The 12,142-nt window shown below is 36.0% G+C and overlaps 1 protein-coding gene across 1 annotated transcript in view; it reads right to left on the bottom strand.

Moving 5' to 3' along the window:
• LOC122787993 (kelch-like protein 10) overlaps positions 1-6,644 on the bottom strand; it is a 40,634-nt gene extending 33,990 nt beyond the window's left edge. Inside the window, exon 1 of the mRNA XM_044054920.1 lies at positions 6,633-6,644. Within this exon, the coding sequence (XP_043910855.1) occupies positions 6,633-6,644 (12 nt within the window). The remainder of the gene's footprint in view (positions 1-6,632) is intronic.
• Between the last annotated feature and the right edge of the window lie 5,498 nt (positions 6,645-12,142).

Genomic DNA, 12,142 nt, shown 5'->3' with positions numbered 1-12,142 from the left:
GTAAAACCTCGTCATTTTATGTAATATGTTACAGTGTATAATTGATATATATGGTAACAAACTAATCCAGGAAGGACCTTTTGTATTGTGTAGAAATGGGGCACTCCTAGGAAATTGGGGAATATATTGTGAACAGGTGAAAAAAACTGTCTTAGCCATTACTAACAATACCTCTTATATTTTGTAAGACCATATAACTTATACATTTATCTAACACATTAGCAAACTTTAATAGAATGAAAGCAATACTGTGAATGCCTCAGTTTATTGTCCCACTATGTAAAAGTGTAGGGGAGACACTCTGTTAAAGTGTGGTGTACATATTGACAATGTGAACAAGTAAATGTCTCAGCTCAAGAAACTCTTGAGTTTTAAGATACAAGAGATGTTGCAGTTCTGCAATTTTCTCACAATAGATGTAGTCGATCTCTATACCTCTATTCCACACAATGAGGCTATCGAATGGATTAGCCTACTAATGGTAGACCTTTCAATTTCCTAGGAGTGCCCCATTTCTACACAATACAAAAGGTCCTTCCTGGATTAGTTTGTTACCATATATATCAATTATACACTGTAACATATTACATAAAATGACGAGGTTTTACTGTGGCATTTGTTGTTTGTTAATTCCTTAATTATTTAACAAACAGTAAAACTTTTTATAACAAGTTTTATTTTTGGAAGTAGTAATTGTAAGGAATATATACACACATCTTTTAGGTTGTTACATATGTTTCTTAGGTTGTTGTATTTTGCGTGTGTATATAACTTTTAAGGTTCAAATTGAAAGTGACGTTGTTGGTGACATCACCTTCTTTTAAAAGCTGGTATTTTTGGCGCTAACTTTGTATTTTTACTCTGATGAAGCCCCTGTTTGTACAGGAGCAAAAACGCTTGTAATATTCATGTTAATAAACTTGCGTTAAGGAATTACCTTTGTGGATACACTTTTCTAGAACGACTTCTGGTACAGTTGGCTCCTAACTGCTTCGTTCACCTGTGTCTTTTGGCTACTAGCTGCAGCCTTAATGTTTACTCATAACTCATCAAGTAAAGGAAAATACAGTTATATAACATTCTTCATGCAAGTTATTATGGATACTGAAATCATACTGCTCTGTACATTACAACTCTCTTAAGCTTGCATACTTTCTTTATGTTAATTATATAATTTAATAATGTACTGTATACACTACAGACTAAATTATAGACTAAATATGCCAATGACTCACATACATTACTTCAAAATTTGTGAAATTCTAAAATAACTCTGGTTTTCCTGTTATAACAAGTTACATAACCATTCCATCTAGTAGGCTTTCTGTGTCCTTATGAAATTAAATGATTGTTACTGCCATTTATGCAGATACATCAGGTAATCAATGTTACAATCATTAGTGGGACTGGTGAGCAGAACAACAATTGAAATGCAGTTTCCGTGAGAAACAGTACTACAACTACACTCTGAAGCAGACCAGGTAGTTATACTGTGTGACATTTTTTGTGCAACACCGCCTGTGACTGGCAGTTTGCCACCAGTTAAAGTACAACACATACAAGTACTTCCCATTCCTGAAAATAAAATAAATTAATAAAAAAAATAATAAATATTTTTTTTTTCTGACATCACAGGACTTTTGCTGTATAGTGGAGATTCCCACAGCAAGTGCTTCTTTTTGTTTTATAAAGGATTGCTGTTAAGATTCTGGATTTGGACTATTTCACCTGGATTCACCAAAGGCAACACTCCAGCTTTTTGATCATACTTCACCTTCTCCTGTACAACTTTCCATGACTCTTAAGCATTAACAATCATATCAGGATGAAATAAGGTTGAGGATATTGGTAACTGGTCTCATTCTCCTCCCCATCAATAGCCGGGAAGGTGACAGACCTATCAGTTGTTAAAGGTGCATTTCTTTAGTGGAAACGTACAGGAATAAGAATCCTGTTTGGATCTGGTAACACATTTTTCTTATGTTTTTACTATTGAACTTTTATTTCAGTTGTCCATGAGACTGTGTAGATGTCTTGGCAATGAAGCAGTCTGTCTTCAGCTTTAGATTTATTTAAACGTCCTTGTACCTCTAATTAAATAAACATAAAACCAAATTATGAAAGTTAAAACACAACAGGAAAACACTAAAATAAAAATCTAAATACAAAATTAAAAGTAAAATGAGTAGGTGTTAACGGATGAAGTTATACACAATAAGCATACTAAAACTCAAACAGAAGATAAGTAAACTATAAAATGGATACATTTATGAAAAGAAAGACTTTCAAAATGACTGTACACTGATCAATAGCTCTGAAACTGTTTTTTTGGGGGGTAAAATTCAGTTACTAGCTAGTAAATACACTGCCTGGATGTCAGCAAAGAATAAATTTGGAAAAACTGAAAGAAAATCAGACAGTAAATGTAAACAGAAAACACCATCTGGGAAGGATTTTGCAGTTGTTCCGTAAAAAGCAGTTTGAGCTTCAGTGTTCTTTCAAGAGATGGCTTCCAGTAATTTGGAGGAAAAAAATAAATCAAATGTGCACAGAAATAATTAAAATAAATGAAACATTGAAGAAATATATATCAACTCAAATAACAAAAGGCTGAAAAAATAGAAGAAGCTTTCACTAGCTATCCAGACTTACTGATAAAACTGCAAAAATCAGAGGCTGAAATGAAGAAACAGCTGGCTGAGTATGATGCTTTTCAAGATGAGCTGTTTCAAAAAATAGCACAGTTAGAAGACATAGATTTTTAGAAAAAAACATAAGATTTTCTGGTGTACACAAGAAACTGGAAGGAAAAGGCTGTATTATGAAAACACAAATAAGCAACTGGACTGATGTTTCACAGCAGCCTTTGTCAATTGAAAGGGAACATCAAGTGTATGTACCAAACCTGGCCATGAGAAAGCAGGTAAGATATGCATTAGTGAAGATGCAATCATATCAGCAAAAAGAGTTAATCCTGGCAAAACTGTGGCAGAGGAACAAAGTATTATGAATTGGAAATAGCAGTGTTTGTATAAAATGATTACTCACTGTACAACAGAAGAGAAGCAAATTCATCCCTGCAATCAGAGAATGTCGAGAGGCAGGAGTGAGATTTAAACTGTTGTATCTAGCCATCTTCAATATATTTTTCCTGGAGGATCATAGGCATTTTTCGATGCAGAACAGGCTAAGGAGGAGATAAAAAGTTTATCCAACAAAAAGTCAGCCAGCAAGCAGAAGAAGAGTCTCTTTCTTATTCTTCTGACAGTAAGTCCATAGAGTGATTTTGCCAGTGAAATTGTTTCCAATATTCCAAAGTAAAATTCTTGAGACGCAGAAAAAAGCACAGGAGTTGATGAGAAGAATCAAGAGTATCTTGGGCATGAAACAGAGTCCATTGATGGGAGATGGAGGTGAAGAGGAAAAAGATCAGCAACACTGAAATGAGTGAATAAATGGGAGATTATAAAGCATCAATCATATTCTTCCCCAGCACACCATCATCATTTGTCATCTACCTATTCTTTGAAGTCTGCTTAGGGGATAAAATACCTATGCAAACATATACAAGCAAAAATCCTAAATCTTCTGGACTTTGTTGCATACTAGAGAGCCTTACATGTGCACTCCCTCCCATTGTTCCCTTATAAATTATTTACCCAATCTCACTTCCCAATCTTTTCTAACCTCCTCTGATTGATTCTTATAGTTATCCTACAATATGTTATACGCTCAACTAATTATCCCTATTTAACAGCAGCTTCTGTTCTAGATTCATTAAAACTCTACCAGAGCAAGTCTTTCACTTAGTATTCCCTTATCCCTTTCTCTTTGCCTGTACTCTGAGATCAGTCCCTGGGAGGGAACGGAGTCTCTGGTCTGAATTCCAAATGTCTTCTTGGCCTCATCCCATTCTGTTACCTTTCCCTTTCTAGTTATTTGCCCCCAATACCTCGGGTTATTTTCCAGTTTCCTTCAGTAAATTCCAACCCCCTCTTGTCTATTCCTCATAATCCTACTTTTAGTAATCCCTCTCAACAAAATTCCCTTTCTCAATTCTCATGTTGGTTTAGTTCTTAGAATACATTCTGCTACTTTATGAATATAATATTCTGTGTGGTTATTATTATTCTCCTTAAAGGTTTGCGTCCAAAGCCCTGCTCTCTCCTTATATCTTGAACCCCACACTTCATCATCATCCCTTTCCACTTTGAATTATAACTGTCTGCATGTGTTATGTATATGAGCCTTAATTATGTAGCTCTAAAATATCCCTTCAAATCAGGTAATTCTAAACCACCTTGTTCTACTGGAAGGATCATCTTATCCAACTTAACACTTGCCCTCTTCACCTCCCAGATAAATTACTTCAACCTTTTCTGAATTATTGTACACAATTTCTCCTCTGTTTGATAAAAATATGCCTGACTTGTATATAAAACTAAAGTGGCTAAAGACATTTTCTCTGCTTGTATATTACTATCCATGTCCATAAATAACATGCATCCAGTTTCTCGGTTTGTATTATCTTTTGTTTAGTCTATTCCAACATATACTTAGCTGCCATAACAGACATTTTTTTAATCCATACTTCTAAATGCCTTATCTTATCATGTCCCCATAAATATGGGTATTGCTGAACCAATTCATGTGTGTGCACATAATTTATGGCTATAGCCTTTGTTTTATCTTCATTAATTGTATATCCTTGAAACTGTCTCAAAATGTTCCAATATACTGAGATGTCCTTTTCTGGATTTATCAGGTACAATAAAATATCATTTGCAAATAAAGCCATCTTTTCTTGATTACCATACAAATTATATTCTTGATTTTCTGAGTCATTGATTTCCTTTGCCAATTGTTCTAAAAGAGGAAAGAAGACACCCCTGCCTGCTCTTCTTTTCAATCACAACTTATCAGAGAGGAACCCTTTCACTTTAATTCTTGCCTCCAATCCTTCATATATCCTCCTACTTGACCTTATTATTGTATCATGGAATGCAAATGCTTTTACTCATAAAATTCTAACTTACTCTGTTGAAAGCTTTCTTTGCATTAAACCAGAACAATAACAGCAGTATTTTCTTACATTCTGCTTCCCTCTGGATTGTTCTATTTATGTTGTCAAATGTTTGCCTTCCAAAACCTCATTGATCTACATCTATCAATTTTGGCAATAACTTTGTCATTCATTTAGTTATTATAGAATTAAATACTTCATAATCATGGTTTAAAATTGAAGTGGGACTATATGAAGCTGGACCTGATAGGTCTTTACCAAGCTTAGGTATTATAGCCACTACAGCTTTCTTCCAAGATGTTGGTGGTCCCCTTCCTTTTAAAATACTGTTAAACAAAACCTTCCGGATCTTTATCACATTATTCCCTCCTAACTTCCAAACTTCCACAGAATGCCATCTGTTCCTAGAGACTTCCTACAGATTGATTGCATATCACTGTTTTTATCTTTTCTCCTACTCTGTTAACTGTTAATTGTTGAGCTTCATCTTCTTCTAACCTTGACATATTTAAGTTTTTCAAAAAATTCTTACATTTGCTCTCTTTCTTAATTTTCATATTTCTCTGTTTTATACATATTTTCATAAAAGTTCAAAAATATCTCTAATCCCACCACAGGATCTTTGGTTATTTTTCTTGTTACAGGTTCCCTATGTTTGGCAGCAATCAATTCTACTTTCTGTTGCCTCAGTCATTGCGCTAAAAGTTTTTGTGGTTTGCAGTTACCAAAAAGTAGTTGCTTAAAATCAGTCTTTCTAAACTCATACATATTATCCAGATACTCCTTTATTTTCTCTTTATCAGTTTCACCTCTTCTTGTTCAATGAGATTTCATTTATTCTGCAGTATTTTAACCTTTGTCAGCCCCTCTAAATAATTTGTATTGCTTCTTAACCACATATTCTTATCTTTTATTTCCACCCTTTTTTAAACTCTATTTTCATTTTATTCCACTCATTAGGGAAGCTAGAAATATCTACAGAAGTTATAACTTTTGTAGAAATTTCTAGCTTCCCTAATAACTCTTGAATAATTTCCACTACACATTCCACAAATCTCTCTCTTTTTATAAGGTAGGTGAGAAAGCTCCAGTGTCTCATTCTTATTTCATTACCCGGAATTTTTATCTTTGTTTTTATGGGTGCATATTCTGAAATAGTTATTGGATGTCTGTCAAAGCTTTCAGATAAATGCAAATGTTCCTGTTCAATACAATTTCTGTGTAGTCTAACCCAGTTATTACACCTCATGGAATAATTTGTAAATTCTCTCTGAGTTCCTGCTACTGAATTCCCATTTTCCAATCCAAATATTTTCCTAACTTTCTTCAGAAATCTATGTGGTTTTATTATATTTTCCCTTCAGGTCCCCTGGATACATTCTTACTGTTACAAAACAAATTCAAGTCCCCACCTATAAGTAATATTCCCTGCTGAAAACTGATTATGTCTTTCAAAATGTTCTTAAGCTCCATAATAGTGGAATATAAATGCATGCTAGTACAATCATCCTCCCTTGCCAATAGCCCCTTACTATCACAAATCTGTCATTATTATCTTTTTTCTCTCTGCTGTAATTATTGGAGGTCCTCTAGCAATTAGTATAATTACTCTCCTTTTCATTTCTCCATGATATTCTGCTGAATATACATCCTGAAATCCTTCCTTCATCAAATTCACATGCTTATTTTATTCTAAATGTGTCTTCTGCAGCATTGCTATTTGCACTCTGCATTTCTTAATATAATTCAAAACTCTTTTCTTGTTCTCCATACCTGGAAGGCCATTTATGCTGCAAGAATATACAGATAGTGTAGCCATTATAATAAGAAGCTATGGTTTGCACCTGTTATACATGACAGTTTTTTTTAATGTGTATTTCCAGCTTTTGTGTTACATGCATACACTAAGGTTTGGCAGGATGATCTGCATATATTTTCAGAACACCCTAATAACCTATCACCTTGAAACAAACACACAAAACTATGCGCAGCTTCAAAAAAATGAAGTTTTACTGTACAGATCGGAACAAGTGCCCTAAAGTAACAGCTGCACATACAGGCACTACCTTAGCTAAAATTAAGGTTATTCATTCCAAAGCTCTTATTACAGTATGTGCAACTACTTACACTGATTGGTTTAGGTTCTTTTCTTATTCCTATTCCTCTCCCAAATGTGAAAAATAGCTTGTATGATTTTAGGAAACATTAACTTTTTGCTATAAGAAAAAGTGTACTGGCTATCTTTAAATAAAATTAAATTGTACACTGTTCTGTTGAATGCATTAAAGTATTAAGGCTGCTAGGGAAGCTGCTATTTCTTATTCACTTCCAATAATTTCAAATTTTATTCCTCACTCCCCTTTTAAATTTTGCATTTCCTCAACAAAGAATGCTCAGAACTCTCAAGATTAATTGCTTGTACCTGCAGGCAGCTCAGCTCCATGAAAACATAGTCAGCAATGACAAAATACAGCTAACTACTCTGCAGATGAATGAAGGAATCTTTGCCAGTTTTACTCAGCACAGAAGAGAATGTACAACTCTTTCAGCTGCAGACTTAACTCCTAAAGAAAATTTATAATGGAGAAAAGCAAGCTAATATCATTGCATATGCAAGACACTTAGCACTTCTCATGGTATTTATCATTTTTGTCTTATTTTTAAGCCTACTTGATTTTAAATACACCTATTTATAGATTAAGCCAAGGGCATTATTCAAGGCTTTCAACTTTGCAAAAATAAGAGAAAACATCTCAACTCTACATAATATATAATCAGTGCACCTTTACACCCCACCTCACCCCCAGCAGCTCAAATTCACAGCATATTAACTCAAACTTGCTTTTGACCAGCCTGTATTCTGTTACTACATTGTAAAGCCTATACTTATTACAACTAAAAAGTACATTTTATTTTAATATTTTTATCACATACAACAATCACTGAAATACTCCCCCACCCCCACATTAAAAATACCCCTGACTACATTCTATGCAAAACTGCTTTACTATAGAACATGCCATTTATGTCGTGAAATTGTTTATACAAATATAATTAAGAACAAAAATTGTTTTACTTACAATTACTTTTTTTCCATCTAGTGTCCTTCTAATCTTTATTGACATAAAGTGGGATATATGCTTTGCAGTCCACCCACAAGTTTAACAAAGTCAACAAAAGTCCAGTCTTTCTTAGCCCCTTTTTCTCGCAAAGCCACATTTCACAAATGTGATTGATGGTTTACAACCCTACATTTATTCATTAATTTCAGTGTTGCTAGTCTTCTTCCTGTTTATCTCTATCTCCCAACACCAGACTCTGGTTAAAGTCCAAGGTACTCCTGTGCTTTTTTTGGTAGTTCAATCATTTTCCTTTGGAACACTATAAAAGGTTTCACTGCCAAGGTCCCTCTTTGAGCTTTGTTTTCAGAAGAATGAGAAGCAGAATCCCCTTCTGTTTGAAAGCTTACTCTTTGTTGGATAAACTTTTGTATTTCCTCCTTAGTGTGTTCTACATTAAATAATGTATTTCCTCCTCCAGGAAAAAGATATTCTGAAGATAGCTGGATACAGCAACTTGGATCTCACCTGCCTTTTGACATTCCCTGATTACTGGGATAAATTTGTTTCTCTTCTACCCGGTGTACAGTGAATAATCATTTTCCACAAACACTCTGCTTTTTCAGATTTTTTAATACTTTTCCCTTCTGCCAGTTCTATAAGGATCAAATCTTTCTGTTGATATGATTACATCTTTACTAATACAGGTCTTGGCTGCTTTGTCATGGTGAAGTTTGTAACATGTACTGTATGTGCCCTTTTAATTAGCAAGTTTTGCTGTGGAATACCAGTCTGTTTGCTTATTTATGTTTTCATAAATTAATACAGTCTGTTCCTTCCTGTTTCTCTGGTTCAGCAGAAAATCTTAGATTTTCTCCTCATGCTGCTCTGTTTTCTAACTCTAACATTTCTTGAAACAGCTCTTTCTTCAGAAGTCTCATAATCAGCCAGCCTTTTTTTTCATTTCAACCTCTTACATTTGCAGTTTTATCAGTTCATCTGAATAATTACTTAAGGCTTCTTATATTTTCTAACCTTTTGTTATTTGAGTTAATATACTGTCTGAGTACATTTGATTTAGAGTACATTTGATTTATTTTTCCTGTAAAGGACTGAAAGCCATATCTTGTACCACAGCTGAAGCTTTAACTGCTTTTTTCTGATCAGCTGTAGGATTCTTCCCAACCAGTATTTTCTCTTCACCTATTCTAGTTGGATTTCTTTCAGGATCTCCAAAATTTCTTCTTTCCTGTCATCCAGTGTACTTAGTAGCCAGTAATTAAATTGTACTCAAGCTGGCAGAATTCCTAGCTCCCATTTCTCAGTTATATTTTTCACACTGGGAAATATAAAATTAAGCTGTTGATCAGTGTGTGGCCATCTTGAAATTTGCAAGCAATTAGTCTTGAGAGTTCAGAGCATTCTTTGCTGAGAGAAATGTAAAATGTAAAGGTACAATTTAAGTGAAAAATAAAGTTTGAATTTATGGTTCAATTTTCATAGTTATATACTAGGCTAATGACTACCAATGCCTTTATGAGAATAGCTGTGCAATCTATCCCAATTGTGTCTCTATGTATCATGGACATTTATTAGGAGGGGGTATGTTATTTAGAAAGTTTATAGAGGTTATGTGGGGGCATGTTTGATTGGGAATTTCTGTCTGACGGTCTATTATAAAATGGGGGCCAGACCCAGGGTGAATTTCCAATTTCTCTTCCATTGGTCAAGGTTACACTTGACTCACATGGAATGGGAACATGTTTCAGTGCATGGAGATTTTATGAGACACATATCTGTCTTACCAACATGTCTTATTTATGTCACAAGCAAAATTTAAATCATTGGATCTAGTGGTTCTGATGCTGTTCATTTTGCATATGTACAAAAGATCTATCAGAGATGGATCCAAGGATGCCTTGTATGCCTAGCATAGATCAGACTATAGAGATAGGGCTTTAAGGTGATCCATACAGGACAATGTGTTTATACCCTGGATTCCCCTGGTAAAGAACCTTTGTAGGCATTCCAACTTTTGCTTATCTCTGGTCAGCTACATGCCAAAGGAGACATAATACTCAATGAAGCGATGAATAAAGTGGCACTATGACTTCCTTGGTCCTGGATGCCATGCTCTTACGTTGGGTGACATAGAATTAATTTTTTACTACTTTGGAAACATGTTAGTCAAAAGAGGAAGCTACTACATGATAGAGCAAAATCCCAAAAAGGGAAGGCATCTCTGATCAGTACTAGCAAGAAGCTACGATCTTGAAAATTGCAAGCAATTAGTCTTGAGAGTTCAGAGCATTCTTTGCTGAGAGAAATGTAAAATGTAAAGGTACAATTTAAGTGAAAAATAAAGTTTGAATTTATGGTTCATGTTAGTCAAAAGAGGAAGCTACTACATGATAGAGCAAAATCCCAAAAAGGGAAGGCATCTCTGATCAGTACTAGCAAGAAGCTACGATCACTCATAAAATCATCTAAGGCCAGCTTCAAAAGAAAAATTGCACAAGATACTAAGGACAATCACAAGGCCTTCTTTAGTTATGTCAGGAACCTGGGTGGCAGCTCCCAGATATGCTCCGAGTTAGTGCAAAATGACAAAAAATACACTGAACCCACAGACATTGCCAACATCCTGGCAGACAGGTTCAGTGCAAATTCCCCCCCCCCCCCCATCCCTCCCAAAAGAGCAAATCTCCATCCCAACAGAGTGTAGCCTCCCAGACATCACAGATGAACAGGTAAGAGGTGCCCTCTCCAAAGCAAAAAACACAGCATCAATGGGACCGGACGGTGTCCCGGGATGCGTCTTACACAAGCTACAAGATGAACTTAACCCTCACATTAAGTCACTGTTCAAGCTCAGCCTTACCACAGGATATGTACCCAAGGAATAGCGTACAGCAATGGGAGGGCCACAACAGACCCCAGAAACTATCACCCTATAAGCCTGACTAGCCTGGTCTGCAAAGCTAAGGAGTGTATCATCATGGAACTCATAAACAATGACATTGGAAACCTTCAGACACTGGATCCTACCCAATTCAGCTTTGTTGAAGGCAGATCTTGCCTCTTGAACCTGGTCAACTTCTTTGAAACAGTTACCAGAGCCATAGATGAAGGGAAGGTAGTCCACACAGCCTACCTGGACCTCGCAAAAGCCTTCAACACAATACCCCACTCTGGAATCATAAATAAGCTCACTAGCTTAAATATCAACCCCTATGTCACAAGATGGGTTGCGAACTGGCTCAGGGATAGAACCCACATGGTCAGAATTGCAGGTGCCTTGTCAGACTCTAAACCAGTCACAAGTGGAGTCCCACAAGGTTCAGTCCTGGGGCCTCTCTTGTTTGGTATTTATTTCTCTGAGGTGCAGGCAAACACGAGAGGACTATGGCTGACCAAGTTTGCAGATGACTGCAAACTGGGTGCCATAATAGACTCTTCAGCTGACACAAGCATCCTCCAAAAGGGTCTCATAGAGACAGATAGCTGGTGCCAAAGCCATGGCCTGAAGCTAAATGCTAAAAATTGCATAGGCATCCCCTTTGGGAAAAACAAAGTGCCCACAGACTACCACATAGGAGGTAATCCATTAAGTACGGAGGAAGTAATTAGGGATTTGGGGACCCAAGTAGATAGTAATCTCTCCTTTGACAATCACGTTGCCAAAGTGGTTAGAAAGACCTTCTATATAGCCCACCTCATCACGAAAGGTTTCACATCTAGATCAAGAGAGGTCTTTGTGCCACTCTATTCATCACTCATCAGGCCCATAATTGAATACAATGCCCCATTTGGGATGTACCTTACCCGACACCTGCAGCAACTGGAAAGACCCCAAAAGTACCTCACCAAAAGGATCAAGGGACTCAAACAGATGCCCTATGCAGTTAGGCTAAAGAAACTCCAGCTCTACTCAGTTGCTTACCGCCTACTCAGAGGCAATTTGTGCCTGACATATAAAGCCATGTCCAACCCAGAATTAATGGACATGCACCACCTCAAGAAATCCAAATCCCTTAGAGCTACATGCTCCAGAGACTTA

Source organism: Protopterus annectens, chromosome 13.part0 (genome assembly GCF_019279795.1).
Source record: "Protopterus annectens isolate FY-2018-M chromosome 13.part0, PAN1.0, whole genome shotgun sequence".
Taxonomy (NCBI): Eukaryota; Metazoa; Chordata; order Ceratodontiformes; family Protopteridae; genus Protopterus; species Protopterus annectens.
Note: the sequence above shows the minus strand (reverse complement) of the source record. Positions and strands in the feature narration are given on the sequence as shown.